The sequence below is a fragment of the Littorina saxatilis genome, linkage group LG1 (genome assembly GCF_037325665.1).
Source record: "Littorina saxatilis isolate snail1 linkage group LG1, US_GU_Lsax_2.0, whole genome shotgun sequence".
In the NCBI taxonomy this organism is placed as follows: Eukaryota; Metazoa; Mollusca; class Gastropoda; order Littorinimorpha; family Littorinidae; genus Littorina; species Littorina saxatilis.
The window spans coordinates 35,182,545-35,200,734 of record NC_090245.1 but is presented as its reverse complement, the minus strand read 5'-3'; the positions used below and the strand labels follow the sequence as shown (position 1 = coordinate 35,200,734).

At 40.5% G+C, this 18,190-nt stretch overlaps 1 protein-coding gene across 1 annotated transcript in view; it reads right to left on the bottom strand.

Annotated features, from left to right (window-relative positions):
- LOC138968244 (C-Maf-inducing protein-like) overlaps positions 1-8,757 on the bottom strand; it is a 64,658-nt gene extending 55,901 nt beyond the window's left edge. Inside the window, exons 1-3 of the mRNA XM_070340806.1 lie at positions 8,250-8,757; positions 3,623-3,751; positions 1,534-1,584 (exon numbers count right to left, since the gene is read on the bottom strand). Of these exons, the coding sequence (XP_070196907.1) occupies positions 1,534-1,584; positions 3,623-3,751; positions 8,250-8,522 (453 nt within the window). The 5' untranslated portion in view covers positions 8,523-8,757. The remainder of the gene's footprint in view (positions 1-1,533; positions 1,585-3,622; positions 3,752-8,249) is intronic.
- Between the last annotated feature and the right edge of the window lie 9,433 nt (positions 8,758-18,190).

Here is an 18,190-nt window from a genome sequence, read left to right as displayed (position 1 = left end):
TCCCCCAGTATGAACGTTTTTGTCTTGTGCACGTTTAAGACCAAGTGATTGATCTGTGTGAATTACAGGCATTCCCTTTGCTATATAAATACATTGCATGCGAGCCGAGGATGTGCGTGGTGACTGGCCTTTCTCTTTTATTTGATCACAGTGAAAATGCACACACACATTCACACACACACACTCTCTCTCCCTCACTCCCTCTCTCTCTCTCTCTTTCTTTCTCTTTCTTACACACACACACACACACACACAAACACACACACGAGTACAGACTCATGCACGCGCACACACACACACACACACACACACACACACACACACACACACACAAACAGTAACACTAACACATGTGCACAAAATGAACACACACACACACCGCGCGAGAGAAAAAGACATCAAAGACTTTTGACCGTGACGTAATCTTTTTATGACGCTATATTTCTCGTCAATGTGTGACGAGTTCGGCTGTTCTATCAGACTGCCTGGCTGGCTGTGGCTCCGCGAATTCCTCCCACCGCCAAGTCGGTTTTTTGTGGTTTATTTCGCATTTAGGTCCCAGGTAACATTATGAAGTTTTAATACGATCAATCGGACCTATTATCAAGTTAGTGTATCAAGTTTTGAACGAACTGCGCCCAGTAGTTTCCCCAGCAATAAGCTGTTAAGTGGAGAAAGACAGACAGACACACAATTAAAGTCTGCTGAGCCCTTGTACTAGCGTACTCGGGGATAATTTGTTATCTCTCTCTGTCTCCTCACCATGCTTTTGATTCACTGCTAGCACTCTATAATGGTTCCTCATTCAATTGTGCCCCCCCCCCCCCCCTTATCTTTAGCCCCTTTTTTTGGTGCTATTTTGGGTGGGTTTTGTACAATGGGCTCCCCCCTTTGGTTTTGCTAATCTTCTTTTTTCTTTTGCATCTTCAACCCTCATTTGACAGTGACATAGCCTGATGCCTCTCTAGTTCGTTGACAATTCTTCCTCATGTTCCTGTCAGTGGTTCCATTCTCACCTCCTCCCCTTCCCTCCCAAAGAAACGCTAATCATGTCAATGATTTTTTTTTTAAATCCATTTGCAGTCTTGTCACATTGCCCTTGTCTCATCTTTGACCAACACAGTCACAAGTCACAATTTGACCATTATTGTGACACCGCATCAGGTGTTTAGACCCAGGTCTTGCTTGTCAAACTAGTCATCAAATAGTCAATCATCACTAGTCCATACAAAATGACTGATCAGTTCAGGAAGTCAGTCCATTGACCAGTGTATTACAGTTAAGGGCGCTAAAATCTAACCCACTGATAGTGATAATCTTTAATTACCAATTTTTGTTTCACTAGTCGGCTTAATGAGCTGCTCATTTACGTAATGATTCTCCCCATACTCCCGAACAGCAGGCTCATCCAATCAGTGAGGGTAGCTTCATGCTTTTTATTCCTGTGTATAGTGAACCTTATTCAGTCAAATTAGTCTGCCCCAATCCGGTTCTTCCTTCCCCCTCCCCCACATTTAAAGTAAATAACCTTACCTTCCACTGAACCGAATGCAACCATTGATCTCTCAGGTAAGCATTGTTTGCCTGAAAATTGAAGCATGAGAAATTTTGTTAAGTTTATCTCACACAATCCGAATAAGAAATAAAACAAACAAACAGATTAAAAACACAATATATATGAATATATGTTACAAAATTAATTAAAAAAAATGTATCCGGCTAAAGCGGGCAAAACTAACTAAAGCAGCCACATGTATGATTCTTTTTGCAATCACTTACTTTGATTGCTAGTGTTTTTACTCCCTTGCATTTTTCGGGATGCTTGTTTCCAAATTAAATGCCTCCAAATACGTTTGTTAATTCAAAACATTCTCCTTGATATCTTGGACTGCCAGTATTCAACTCATCACAATCCACATTAAAGGCACAGTACGCCTCTCGTAAACCATCACCGATACTGTCAGGCTTTTACACACAGTACAAACACCCTTCCATTTGAACGCTCACCAAACGGGAACATCCTAGGTGCCCTACGTAAAGAGCGAGCAATTTTTAAAGAATTAATTTTGCGGATTGTCTCAGTAGACAATCGAACCGTGGTGCGTTTTGGCGCTAGACCTAACTTTTAAAATCTTTATAATAAATTGACAGCTTGTTACACAAACATTCTTAAATCATAAAAGAATTCTTTTTTCATCAAGACAAGATCAGTACAATTCGAAGTTTTAAAAGTTTAAAAAAAGAAAAGCCCGGAGGCAGGGTCACGCAAGATCGTGGTTCTCGTAGCAGACGACGGTTTATGCCTATCGCCAGTTCCTCTGAACAGTCAAAAGCCATCGCTAGAGTTCTTGTGAACCACAGCCGTTTGTTTCGTGCATAGTCATGATAGTGAGAGGTACATAATAACGTGCTATTGCAGATAAGCTCACATCGAGTCGCATTCAAATTACTAACTGACGACTACATTGTGAAAAAGGGAAACTGGATCACACGGGTTCACGATGGCTCAAGGGTAAGATAAACCACGCAAAAATAAATTCTTTGAAAATTGCTCGCTCTTTACGGAGGGCACCTAGGATGTTCTCAAGCGGTGAGTGTTTAAATGAAAGGGTGTTTGTACTGTGTGTAAAAGGCGTGCGGGTCTGTTTTTTCCCTTGTACGTGCGCGCGATAGCTGTCGCGGTGTATGAGTGCGACTACACGTGCCTTGGCGTGTGTGTGCGAGTGTGCGAGGGCTGTATTTTGTATATTGATTATTTGATACATGTATAAATGTGTCTCCAGGAATATGTTTTGTTTTAATCTTGTGTCGATACTATTTAGTTCTGCCTCGTTATTAGCCATTGAGTATAACTCATCATTGCTTTGCCAGCATCAATCCCTCTCCGCACCAAACTCTATGGGAGCAGACAAGACCTGGAAGCCACGACGTCATTCGTCTCGCAGACTAAACTGATGGTGTGACGGCGAACGCAAGAAGAAGAAGAATCATTGCTTTGTTGTTGTTCTTTGGCCATTTACGTTGAATGACTTGTTATACATTGACATTGATAGTTTTATTCTTCTTCTTCTTCGTCGTCCGCTAGATAGTTTTATCATAAGAACCTTTTTTAATTCCTATTAACTCGATGTTCTTTAACTATATTTATACATAAATGCATATTGTAAAGCAGTATGCATTGTTAGAGGATTTTTTAGTAGCAGTGTTTAAATGTCGAAGCTGCTTTTCCCAGTTTTACCTAAGAGACCGACTGTATATTGTGTTATTGTATTTGTCAGACTTGATTGTACCAAGTCTCTACACATGTTGTAATGCGCTTAGAGCCAACTATTTTTGTTTTTTGTAAGGGATAGGCGCAATATAAATACACTTTATTATTATCATTATTATTATTATTATCTGTGATGGTTTACGGGAGGCTTACTGTGCCTTTAAACAATATCTTGTTACCAAAATCCTTTTACCAGGTAAGTATGATGAACCAAACCTTCACTTTTCAACTTTCTGGTCATAATAATACATCATGTGCATTAATCTTGAACAGAATAATCACACATTCAATGATTCATGCTCAATGATGTAGCTTGTCCTTTTCTTTTTTTTCCTCCATGCAAATACTCACTTGTAAAAGTATGGAGCCATCTTGTACAGTAATTCTGATGCAGAACTTGTTCCCAATATCCCAGCGTGAGACAATGTGGACGTCTTCTATATTGGAGTAGGACACTACCTGCTCCATGAAGCCCACCGGCTGAAAAATATGACCAATTAGAAGTGTACAAATTAGTTTAAATATATAATACTCTCTCTCACTCTTAATTTCAAAGGACATAAAATGTGTATCCCCAAGATTTTGACTGATTGTATAATTGATTAAACAAATTATTACAAGTAGCGAATGTTAATGGGACTCTGTGCAGCTTTCACCATAAGGCCTAAAAAAAAAAAAGGTGTGGTTACGGTAACCCGACCTACCCTATTTTTAGGGGCCGACCTTATAACTTTTTATTACATTTGTCACAAAAAAACCAAGAAAACAGTGCAGAAAACGCAATGAAAGCGAAAGCGCTCGAGTTGCACACTTATTTCCCTGTCAAGTAGGTTTAATTTGTACACAATAAAAAAACAAGTCGCGTAAGGCGAAAATACAATATTTAGTCAAGTAGCTGTCGAACTCACAGAATGAAACTGAACGCAACGCAACGCAGCAAGACCGTATACTCGTAGCATCGTCACTCTACCGCCCGTGGCAAAGGCAGTGTCCGTGGAATTGACAAGAAGAGCGGGGTATTCGTTGCGCTGAGAAGGATAGCACGCTTTTCTGTACCTCTCTTCGTTTTAACTTTCTGAGCGTGTTTTTAATCTAAACATATCATATCTATATATTTTTGGAATCAGGAACCGACAAGGAATAAGATGAAAGTGTTTTTAAATTGATTTCGAAAAAAAAAATTTGATAATAATTTTTATATATTTAATTTTCAGAGCTTGTTTGTAATCCGAATATAACATATTTATATGTTTTTGGAATCAGCAAATGATGGAGAATAAGATAAACGTAACTTTGGATCGTTTTATAAATTTTTATTTTTTTTTACAATTTTCAGATTTTTAATGACCAAAGTCATTAATTAATTTTTAAGCCACCAAGCTGAAATGCAATACCGAAGTCCGGGCTTCGTCGAAGATTACTTGACCAAAATTTCAACCAATTTGGTTGAAAAATGAGGGCGTGACAGTGCCGCCTCAACTTTCACGAAAAGCCGGATATGACGTCATCAAAGACATTTATCAAAAAAATGAAAAAAACGTTCGGGGATTTCATACCCAGGAACTCTCATGTCAAATTTCATAAAGATCGGTCCAGTAGTTTAGTCTGAATCGCTCTACACACACACACAGACAGACAGACAGACAGACACACGCACATACACCACGACCCTCGTTTCGATTCCCCCTCGATGTTAAAATATTTAGTCAAAACTTGACTAAATATAAAAAGTGATTGCCTACCTTCCTACCCTATTTGTTTTGGCTATGTTACCTTAACCACACCTATTTTTTTTTTGGCCTAAGCTCAGCTCAGGCAAATGTGTTTCCTGTCACCGGATACTGGTATGTTATGAACTACAGCACAAACATACTTTACATTACAGAATTGGGTCATTCTCAGAAATGGTGGTACAAAGTGTTACATACAAAGTAAAAAATAAAGTGTCAAGAAATACAAAATAATTGTTTTTACTATGAAGTCTATTGTTTGCTATACATAATGCAAAAATTAGACAAAAAGAGTAATTGGTTGCTGAATAAGAGACATTTTAAAGTGTTGTATTTACGTGATGAATGTTGTAACATGGAAACCAAATTCCAACTTTAAACCACCTAAGCCTTCAATCCTTTGTGCATTTTTTATCAGTTCTGCAGTATTTTTGTGTTCTACCCAACACATTCTAGTTATGAAAGGTAAGGACTTCAACTAATATTGGTAAAAAAATGACATTTGGAACTGACTAAGGTGAATGTCGTAACACAGAAACGAAATGCTTGAACCACTTTCGGTTCCTGTGCGACAGACATGAATCTGCACTGTTTGGCCTTTCTTGCCGGCAAAACCTGTCTGACCCAAAATAACTACACATAACACAATTCGTCAGAGTTTGCTGTATTTGTTGAAAGTTCCTGTTGCGTTCAGATTACCCATTTTAAGTACTTGATGAATGTCGAACATCGACGATCAGAAGATACCAGAACTTCTTGGCTACTTTGTTGCCGCTAAACTTCGCGCGTTGAGAAACTGTTGCACTCGATATATTTCCGACGCTACATTGTCGCCAACCGCGGTGTGTAAGTTTGTGACACTCGACAATTGAGTAAAAACCATTTTCAGTCGTGACGTAGGTCAGGAAACGACGCCATGAGTTTCAGCAAATGATATGATTCTGGTGTTTTCTGTGAATATTTGGCTGTGATTCAAAGGACTATTTTCTTGTTCGAACTTCCTGCGCGCCAAAGAGCTAAAAATAGCCGTGATGTGGCAAAGTCATGGAGCACATTGCTGTCCGATGTTCGGGCATCGAGTCTGGAAACGATGCGTTACGACATTCAAAATTTTTTGTTCGAAGCCCCTAACTTCAAATTCAGCATGAGTTTTTGCAAAGATGTGTTGCTACGTCCAATACTGAAGTCCTGACTGTCGATTGCAGTAATTTGTTGGTGTTTGCATGTTTGCATTTAGCCATGAGACTGAACATATTGTTGATCACGAAAGTCGTGTAACGCTTCGGCGATCCGGAAACGGCCGAACTTCGCAACTGAAAAGCACACAAAAACAACACCAACGTATAGAAACCATTTTTATTGACATACAACAATGCTTTAATGTCTCAGGAATAGATTCAGATGAAAAAAGTCGTGGTAGAAATAATTTTAATTTACTTTTTCATGATTTCAAATGTGTCACCCCTCTCACTCTCACTGTACCACCATTTCTGAGAATGACCCAATTCCTCTGTGGCAAACACACACCTTGCTATTAGTTGCAAATAAAATTTGAGTCACAAAGTATATGTATACATGTAGTACTAGTAATAGTACCGTATATAAGTAACAAAAATTGAGGTTACAAGGAAAAGAGAAGTCAAGCTCCGCGTTTCCCTTTCATTTTCCTGTCAAGTACGTGACAATTTTCATCAGTGACAGAAAAAGGCGTGTGTGTGCGTATGTATTCATGTGTATTGGGGTGTGTGTGCACCGTTTACAGAACTTACCTGGTTATTCAAATGCTTATAGTTATACATACAGTATATGCACACATGTGTGAAAACACATAACCCTCTATACTTTTACTGCTATGTGTGAGCAATATAAATTACCATTTCCTCTTTGAGTCCCACAGCTGGTAGGGGTAGAAATGTCAGCAGGTTTTCTAATTTGAAAATATTGAGCTACATTTATTTGTTCTCGCATAATCGTAACTGCTGCAGAGGCTGCTTTGTCCACCAAAAAATGGCTGAGCAGTAACAAAAATTTATATTCAAGTTCAATATTGACAATAGCCAGTCTTTACAAATTACAGGGACCATTTCAAAAGTAAAGTGCCCCCATCAAAGACAAATAATGATACTGATACAAATACTGTAGATGTATCACTATCAAGGCATTTAATTATGAAGGAGATGTTTTATTTTTAAACAACAAATTTGTAGTTGTACTAAGATCAAACGTTCAAAGAACAGCATGCTAGTTTTGTTACCAGTTTCAGCTAAATTAACATCGGTCAGTTTACAAATTTATGTCTCAGAGTAACGTGATTACAGATCGACATCCCAGTGGACTTCGCTGAAAAACAATGCCAAATGTACACACAACACTTCACATGTGTACAATTACAAACGTTAATATGCATAGATCTATTCTAATAAAATATTAAATAATGTATTTATGTACACATCCTGCATGTTGTGTTACAATCTCTTACTCTCAGCTTTCACTGGATTTCAGCCACTACAAATAACAATGATGCTATAAATGTGTCTGTACAACAGATCCTAAAGAAATGGGAAACAGGTTACTTGGGACACCCCCCCCCCCCTCCCCCCCCTAAGTAATCCTGTTTTGATACACAGTACAGTTTCTACACCTACTCCTCTGATAAAATGTGATCTAGGTGAATGAAGGTATGATTTTGGATGCGCTGCCATGACGACAGGAATGAGGCAAAACAGAACAGCTGATAGCAGAGTGAAAGAAAAACTGAAGACACACAATGACACATTTACTTCCTTGCATGACAGCTATACTTTAAGTCCAAACTTGTTTTAAACCTATTAACATAATTCAAACAAACAAGCAAGGCAGCAGAAGCCACCTTGCCAATTACTAGGGAGGAAAATCAATACATGCAGGAGCACTGCCTCACCAGCTACCAGTGCTTAGATGCACGGTTGGAGCCTTACTCCAGAACAGGAAGACAATCGATGCTGTGAAGATTACAGATTTAAGCTGCATTAGTCTTGTCTACTTGCAAATCCATGGCTCAAGAGCTTGAACTACAAATGATGTGTATGGGCGATGTGATTAATGATTTTCACAGACACGGGAGATGAAAAATTTAATCCAAGACTTGCATCCAATCACAAAGCCTCCCGACTTTACTTCCTTTACACATAATTATTTATGCTTTCAAGAGCACAACAAATCTGAAATTCATAGTATTGACAGAATGAATACCAATAGGGGGTACCTACCGTAGTTGAACGAATTTCACTGTGATCCAACACAAGTTTGTGACTCTCCCACCTTCGCAAATACTTGGAATTCATGATCTTGCTGACAATGGTCCTTGTATGATTCAAGCGACATACTTGAATGTCTCCCTCTGTTATGAGTTTGTGTTTTGGACCGCCAGCTGCTACCTTTGGTGATGTAGGTGGTGTAAAGATACTGTACTGAGAAGACTCCATATCCACAGAACCAGCATCAGACGAGCACTGCATGAAAGCATCACCAATTGTCGCCATTTTCCACTGCTGATGTCGAGCTGAATAAACACACGATCCTCGGTTGAAGTCTAGCAGACGACACTGCGTCAGTACTGACCCACAATTTCACTCTTGCGCACTCTAGAAAATGGTTTGTACGTTAGTTTCCTTCTTCCAAAACGTCAATGACAAAATCTCAGCCTCAAATGTGAGAAAGATTGTCAGAAATGGCATTGAATCGTCTCCATGACTCGATCTGCTCCATTTTGTCAAGTTTCCGGCAAGCTAGTCACGTGACTTACTAATGACGTTTGCGCGCAGGAAAAAGGCCTGTGCTAACCAGGAATAACACGGTTATTTTGATATTAGACCAACAATGCTTGCGAAAATCGTTACCGCCACACAGAACAGTCACGATTCAGGAGGATTTGCTTCATGTCTAACTATCAGTGAAGTATTGAAGCTGCGAGCTCAGTTCTTCATTTTTGTTGTTGTTTTTTTCCATCTGTATCACAGCGTGTGCGGCTTGAACCACACAGTAGGCCTACGCCTACCCCTCCACTCACCCCCAGCGGTTGTTATGACAAAACGCCAAAGTAACTGATTAGTTTTAATAGTTGTTCGCCTGTGTGTGAGTGCTATACTAACCGACAGAGCAAGTGTCCGTGTGCATGTTTGTTTGTTTTATCATTACCTATCGAGTTTCTTCATCACATTTGAATAGGCATGACCATGCTGGCATGCATCACCGTTGAGTCGTATCATAGTGGCACTGTGGCATTGGTTCTGAACAGCCGCATGAGCGACGGGGACGGTCACAGTTGTTGCTTTTTGTCGTGTCCGTCCGGTCCGGGCCATTTCTTCAGATAACGGCGAAGTTCAGGAACTTTGGGAACTTTCCCTTGCGGTTTTCAACTTCAGGGCCGGACTAGGTAAGTACTAGGGGGGGGGGGGGGGGGGGTTACAGATGGGGGTCCAGGGGGCGAAGCCCCTTGCCGGTGGGGCTCCAGAGGGCGAAGCCCCCTTGGTGGGGGTTGTAAGCTGAACGTTTTTTGATGTTTCTGGAAGGAAAGGAAGCCTCTCCAGGGCCGGACCAGGGGGGGGGGGTTACAGGGGTTGCGCAACCCCCCCCCTGGCTTAAGCATGTACCTCCCAAACGCATATTTTTTGTGGGGGGGAGGGAGGTGGGGGGGGGTTGCATCTGGATCATCATGAAATCCGAGGAGAAATCGCACCTCTCACCCCCTCCAAAAAAAAAATCATGAAAAAGGGAACATTCCTTGCATTGCATTCTGTTGCCTTTGCGTCATTGCCTATACAGCTTGCTGTCGAATTTACCTTTTTCGTTCAAGGAGAGGCTTCCTTTCCCTCCAGAAACATCACAAAACGTTCAGCCCTTGCAACCCCCACCAAGGGGCTTCGCCCTCTGGACCCCCATCTGTAATCCGCCCCCTAGTACTTACCTAGTCCGGCCCTGCTCTCCTTGAACGAAAAAAGTAAATTCGACAGCAAGCTGTATAGGCAATGAAGAAGAATTGAGATTGTAAGGACCCATACTTTTCATCACAAAAATCGTTTGAAGAAAAATGTCTTTCGAAAGATTTCTATACTTAGCTTTTTCATGATTTTTTTTTGGAGGGGGTGAGAGGTGCGATTTCTCCTCGGATTTCATGATGATCCAGATACAACCCCTCCCCCTCCCTCCCCCACAACAACAACAAAAAACAAAAAAATGCGTTTGGGAGGTACATGCTTAAGCCAGGGGGGGGGGGGGGGTGCCCAACCCCTGTAACCCCCCCCCCCCCCCCCTAGTCCGGCCCTGAACTTTGATGTTTCATACAACTCAGTATATTTTATTACGTGACAGTGGCGCCAAATTAACCATTTGGGCCGGGGGCGGGCACCTATCGGTGGATTTGTTCGTGTTTTGCGGTTTTGTGTTTTGTTTTTATAAAATAAAAGCTGAACATTCCATAATGTTCTACAGTGCTGACTTTTCTGAATCAACATGATCACGTCTTGACTATGCTGAACAACTTACTGACGACGAGAACATTGCCGGTTCACTCGATGATCACTGACTGAGTGTTTTGACCGACTCGATCAGTGACTGATCATAGTTAGGCTACTAATATCATCAAACCTAGCTCGGAAAGTTACAATTGCGGACGGTAGGTGTTAAGTAGGCCTACACAATATGACTGCCAGTGGCGCTGGTCAGTCAGTCGGGGAACTCGATTGCGTAAAAGCACGCGTGGGCAGAATCAGTCGGGAGCAGGGTTAGGCTACAGCTGTGGATTCGAAGTTTCTTACAGCACTTTGATAACGACTGGCAAAATGTTTTTATATCGCTTCACGCGACTTGTTAACTTTCTGAGCTTGTTTTTAATCCAAACATAACATATCTATATGTTTTTGGAATCAGAAATCAATAAGGAATAAGATGAAATTGCTTTTAAATCGATTTCGGAAATTTTATTTAAATCATTATTTTCATATTTTAGCTTGTTTTTAATCCAAATATAACATATTTATATGGGGTTTTTTTAATCAGAAAATAATGAAGAATAAGATTTCATTATTTTTGGATCGTTTTATACAAAAGTAATTTAAATTACAATTTACAGATTTTTAATAATCAAACTCATTTATTAATTTTTAAGTCTCCAAGCTGAAATACAATACCAAAGTCCGGAATGAGTCGATGATAGCTTGACCAAACTTTTAATCAATTTGATTTAAAAATGAGGGCGTGACAGTGCCGCCTGAACTTTCACGAAAAGCCGGATATGACGTCATCAATGATATTTATAATTAAAAAAAGGAAACAATAGTCTGGGGATATTATACCCAGATTCAGAAACTCTCATGTGAAGTTTCATTAAGATCGGTCCAGTAGTCTTGGAATCGTTCTAGTTACACACACACACACACACACACACACACCACAACCCTCGTCTCGATTCCCCGTCTATGTTAAAACATTTAGTCAAAAACTTGACTAAATGTAATGACACTATGCCAAGCAGGGACCCCACAATCACATATCAAATAATGAAAACAATTGACTGACATTTCTGCACAGATCTGCACTGAAACATATTACCCCCATGTTGGAAAATGGCATCAAAAGAGGTGTCAAGATGTCATGTCATGTCATCGGTGTGATACATGTTTTTGACCTACATACGTTAGAGAGACCACTCATGAGATTACAATTTCGTTCAAGTCACACGTTAGTATATCATGTAAACGAGGTCGTGTCAAACTAGTCTGACAGGGACTTGATTTTCTGGGTGGTCTGGGGAGGGATCAGCACACGTATAAGGACACCTCTGTACCATGTAGTGGGCAACTTGACCGGTGTCCGCTACCAGAATGAGATCCTGCAACCCCTGGTCGTTCCAGCCCTCTAAGCGATCGGCCCTCGTGCGATTCTTCAGGATGACAACGCACCTCCCCATCGCTCTGCAGCTGTAAACACCTTCATCCAGCAGGCCAGGGTCAACAGGATGCTGTGGCCAGCCAACAGCCCGGACCTGAACCCCATAGAGCACATGTGGGACGAGCTTTGTCGTCGGGTACAGCAACATCACCCTCCTCCTGCCAATCTGGGTCAACTGCTGCAATGGCTCCAGCAGGAGTGGAAGGGAGTTCCCAGAGCATTCATATGCAACCTGATCCACTCCATGCGCCAACGATGTGTTGAATGCCTGGCACACAACGGAGGGCACACGCGTTTTTGACACTGATTCACATTGTTGTGAATTCCATTTTCGAGGGTTGTCACGTTTGACACACTCTAGCTAAATTGTCGCGGCCGCGTTCGATCTTTGCTTTGTTTGTCATTACTCCTTGGTTGTTCAATCATATAATTTTTAAAAAATGAAAGAATTCGGTCTTGTCTGTTTTGTGTGGCGTGCTTGTAAAAAAGTGATCCTTAACTTTTTTTGAAGAGTGTATCTGCACAAGCATGTGTGCCTCTGTGAGTATGTTCGTGGCTGCTTTCATGGGGTGCCTGTATCCTCAGGAATTTGAGGATTTCTTTTATCTCTCTTTTTCTGACACCGTTGATTTAACGTCATTTGTACAGGACATGTTTTTTCCTTTCAGTTATAAGTTGTAGTAGTTTGACCTTATTGTTTTAGGACAAGTAGAGCTCGTTCACCAGTAGCAAAGACTCACTCAGTCCGTCAGTGTGCCTGAGTGTGTTTGATGGGGGGGGGGGGGTGGTCTCTCCTGTGACTGGCCACCTGCAATGTACGCACAGGTTTGCACTGGCCCATGGGTGTCCGTTCATGAGAGGGACTGCTGTAACAGCAAAACTAGTGTGAAGCATAAGTAATCAATTTATCCACTTGACTCTAATCACAACAGGGACCTATCACTCTTCTTTGCATGTTTTTATGCCTACGGATTTTCAAATACTCTGCAACACATGTAACTCAAATTCAACATGTGCCCGTACAATACCGCTTCTTTTATGAAAACATTGCTTCGGCCATGTTGATTTTAATCAACCAATTTTCTTGTGATATCACTTGGTCAGTCGAGGAGCTCGATTGCGTAAGAGCACATGTGTCTATCCTAGACAGGGGGAGGTTACTGCAGCTGCGAGAGTTTTAACAGCCGGGGTGTCTACACAGGCACCTGACACTGGTTTCGAAAAGAAACACGGCAACACGTGAGCGGTTTTTAAGCCAAGTAATGTCAAGTTTTACGCATGTTTGTTTGTTGTTTACGCCCTCTCAGTGAAACCATGAGAAGTGTTTCACGCACTGTTGCTGGTGGAACATATTTGAAATGAGTTAGGTTTTGGAATTGAACAGAGGCGGACAACACACACAAGCAGTGCTGTAGAATGAGTGTTTTAGTGTTCTATTATTTTAATCTAAATGCTATGTTGGGTAGACTTTCGAGACCGTGTATATTCTTCAATGGACAGTGTGTTTGTTTACGCTGTGCAATGCGTTCTTGACGTGGACGGCACATCAATCACGCCGGAGGAAGGTGTACACCGGGTTTAATGCCAATCGCTGACGGCTGTGGCAACAGAACGCTATTCGAAGGTAAATGAGTTCAGAAGTGTACACCAGTTGGTGGTTGTTGTTGTTTTATCAAATGGGTCGGTACCGTACCCTTAAAATGTGAGAGTAGTGTTTTAAGAGGCGTTATTGTGCCGCAGTACGTCATAGCGGTACAACGTAACCCACAGAACACGTACAACATGAGGGAGATATGAAGAAGAAATGTTGGCGACGCCCAGAGGAGAAGGCGAGCGGCATTGAATCGGGCGTACACCTTTCCCAGGCGTGAGAATGTGCATGTGTTTGCTAAATTACAGGTTTTACTTCCTATGTTTAGGGTTAGGGTTAGGATTACTGAGGTCTGACCAATAATACACGCCAAAATGTGCCTTTCTTGCCAAATGTACTCAGCGCAATATTTGTTTCTCTCTCTCACACGGAGTGGTCAGCACACTACGCCAAACGAACGACCGAGTTCAGAGTATCTACCACCCATGCAGTGCCTAAGCAAAACATGTTATATTTATCCTACATACGTGAGAGAGACCACTCATTACATAACAATATCGTTCAAACTACACGTGTGTGTATCATGTAAATGAGGTCATGTCAAGCAAGTCTGGCAGGGACCTGTTTTTCCACGGCTTATGATGCCAAAGTCACCGAGACAAACGTCATTATGGAGGAGAAAAAATTGCGCTCACTAATTCCCCTCGATGAATTTTTAGAACTAACACGTCACGCTACGCTTTCCACGCTATGAAGGATAAACATAATACTGCATGGCTTAATTGCTGTCTCGTACCAGATTTACACTCGTTGCTTTTTCAAATAGTGAATGAATCCAAGGTTTCTAGCTGATGGTGAGAAGAGAATGTCGGTGTTGCCTATTTGAACAGAAACAGGTTGGGGAGAGGGAAATGTAGTGTTCTTCTTTTTGCACAGTAAGACTTCAGTCTTATCATCATTCAGCTTAAGTTTGTTATCGACCATCCAAGATTTAACATCAGTGATGCATGTCTGAATGGTCTGGATGGCGGAATGTGTCTCTGCAGGGGGACTGGGTTTATACAGCTGGGTGTCATCAGCAAACAGAATTTTTGAATCAGTGTGGAGAGGGGCTTAGTGTACATGATGAAAAGGATGGGACCGAGTACTGAACCTTGAGGAACGCCGAAAGAAAGTGGGGCTGGAGCAGACATCTGGCCATCGACAAGCACAGCCTGAATATAAAGACAAACGAAAGACTATAACATTAATATTATATTTGAATATATGTAGTAATTAATAACATTGTTCTCAACTAAAACACCTGTCTGCATAACAAATCTGTCGCTGTTAAGATTTAAAACAAAAAGAAAAAAAGGTGATTCACTGTCACTGATAATAGGATATGTCGAGTTCCGTGAAAATCATTCAAATCTGCTAACACTTCAAAGCAGTGTCTTTGGGTGTTTAACAAAATATATATAATCAAATACACAGTTATGCCGTTGTTCTGCTGTTGCGGTAAAGGCAAATACGTTTATTTGATACAAGATACAAGATACAAGAAGTTTTATTGTCCTCATCAATACAAGGAAATTTGGCATGTGTGTGGCAAGACATGATACACTGATACATAGACATTTACAAAACACAACTGAAGTTCAATATCAGCACACCCTTACGCAACATACCCACTACTTCATACACACAGGCTACATGTGCCCCTCGGACGTACGCAACCCACAATTCACCCAGTCATACAGCTCCACATGCACTTACTCATTCATGCAGCACTCTAGCACCCGGCCATGTACAACTCACACACTGGAACCCTCATACGGCTACATATTGCATTATAACACCCGCACAAACATTACAACCTCAAACATCGTACTAGATCTACAACTAACAAGCATACCTCCACTATCATGCACCGAATACATCATCATACATTACATCATAACATATTGCATTATAACACACGCACAAACATTACAACATCAGACATCGTACTATATCTACAACTAACAAACAATCATACACTATCAAACACGAAGTACATCATCGTTCATTAAATTAAATCGTACCCCCCCCCCCCCACCCCACCCCACCCCACCATACATTCACAATCGACACAGAATACATCATCATGCATACATTACATCTTAACCCCCATACATTATCACAAATTACATTACATCATACCCCCCTATACGTACCACAGTTCACAGCACTCATTGTCCTTCCGCAGTCACAGTTCACATCACCCATAGTCCTCACAGCACAGTTCACATTTAAAACAGCTGGATGTCATCAGCAAACAGTGTTCTTTTCATATTTTGGTATCGCTAAGGAAATTTTCTTCCTTCGTATTGAGTAGCAGACGAACTCCCGAGCTTCCCTAGACTTGGATCGCTGGCTTACTGGTCAGTGACCCGGAACGAACACAAGAAAAAGAGAGAGCTCTGTTGCAGACATTTCAACAACTTTTTGCACCCAGATTTCAGAAGCAAAGACACCCGATATTGAACTCGTCACATAGATGCTGGAAGAGGAACATTTTCGATCTTTTTAGTGTATCGTTTGACAACAAAATGCTAACCTCGGTAATCGTAAGAAAGCGGACACTTGAGTTTGGTTCTCATGCAAGTGCCTTTTCTTTAAAATTACGCGGGGTAAAAACGCTCTTTCTCTATTTCTTCTAGTGATCAAGCAGGCTCCCACGTTGAGAAAAACTGTAAAGCCTCAGTAACCTAGCCTACTCCACCCGGTGTCACGATTTCATCTTTCGCCTGTGTACATATTTCCCCCTCGACATATACTCAAGACTGAAATGTTGTTTCCTGGTAAAATTAAGAAGTGAAATTATTTAAGGACGAAAAGCATGTCAGTTTCTTGCATGTGAAGAAAATTGGTGGTAAAATGTAATAGATTTCACCCCCAAAATCGAATTCTATTACTGATCGAGTGGTTACGTCCCTTGAGTAAGAAGGAAAACATTTTAGGATGAATCAAATTTCTAAGTTAAATAAAACAAATTGGTTGGACAAATTTGGCCCCATGAATGTAAGGTACACAAGGTCGCTCATCAGTACTATCGAAGGGTGTTTTTTTGTTCAGAGGCCGAGAAGCGAAATATCAACACGGCGTAAGATGAAAACGTCACACCGGCCCCATGTGGTCTTACACAATCGAGCACCCCGACTGACCTGCGCCCAGTCACATTTTGCCTCCGTTATCTTTTCACACCCTGTTGAGAATTTTTAGCCGCCAGTCAACGTTCGGTTTGATATGCGCTTCATTTTCTTGACATTGAACGGGTGTCAGTGTGCGCGGTTTGCTTGAGTGTGTTCTGTTTATAAAATGGAATATAGTTGATAATTGACCGACGGATTGCAGTCTATTTGTCGAAGCGGTCGACTCGGAAATCCGAAAAGAGAACAACTCTTGTCTCTACACTGGGGTTGGTAAATGCACATGTAAGGATAAGAGCGTTGTTGATTATTGCATCCTGTCAAAAGATCTGTTCTCGAAAGTTAATTATTTTTCTGTGATGGAATTTTGTGAAATGTATTCTGATGTACACTGTCCTGTTGTTTTGCATTTATTAAAACATAATGAAGTACGCGCTAATGATTGCCTAGCAGAAGTTGTGAAAAAAAACAAAAATGAAGATTTGCTGTCTAAAGGTAGAGAAAAGGATAACAAGTACACAAAACCAAAATGGGACAATAACAATGGGACCAAGTTAGCTTTTGTAGTTAATCTGAATGAGGATGATATTTATACTGTTGAAACTAAATTACAAAATATGCCAGCTACAAGTGAGAGTACGACAACAGATGACGTTGATAGTGTTACTAGTAAGATTTGTGATATTTTAAATTGTTCTGCTGAGAAAATCGGTGTAGTTAAAAAACAAAAATTTATGAAAAAGCCACGTTCAAAGAAATTTAAACTACAACAACCATGGTTTAGTGCAATTTGCAAAGAGAAAAGAAAAATATTTTTACATGCGAAAAACAAAGCAAGACGGTTTAAAAATGTGTTCAATGATGATGAAAAAAAGAGTGCTTTTAAAGAATACAAAAAGACAATAAAAAAGGAATGCAAGTCGTATCATAATGAGTTCGTTAAAACTTTGAGAAAGTTAAGAAGTACTGACCCGAAAGCATACTGGAATCTTCTAAATAAAAACAAAAAGAATAATTCCAAAACTAACTATCCAACTTGTTCTGAGTTTTTCGAACATTTCACTAAACTACAAGAGTGTGATGAAAATGATATGGATGATAGTAATGAACATTTAAATGAAGCAAGTAATGAATTTCTTAATGCGCCTTTTACAAAGGAGGAAGTTATCAAATGTATAGACAAGCTAAAAAACAATAAGGCATGCGGTCAGGATAAAATAATTAATGAATATTTAAAAGCGTCACATGATCGAATGATTGATATTTATGTATTGTTGTTTAATGTTGTTTTGCAGTCAGGAAAGGTTCCAACACAATGGGCCGTAGGTGAAATTATTCCATTGTACAAAAATAAAGGCTCTCAAGCTGACCCCACAAATTATAGAGGAATTACTATACTCAGCTGCTTCGGAAAACTTTTCAGTGCAATTTTAAATGATAGGTTATCAAACTTTTTGGAGAGTAATAACAAATTAGGTCAAGAACAAACAGGTTTCCG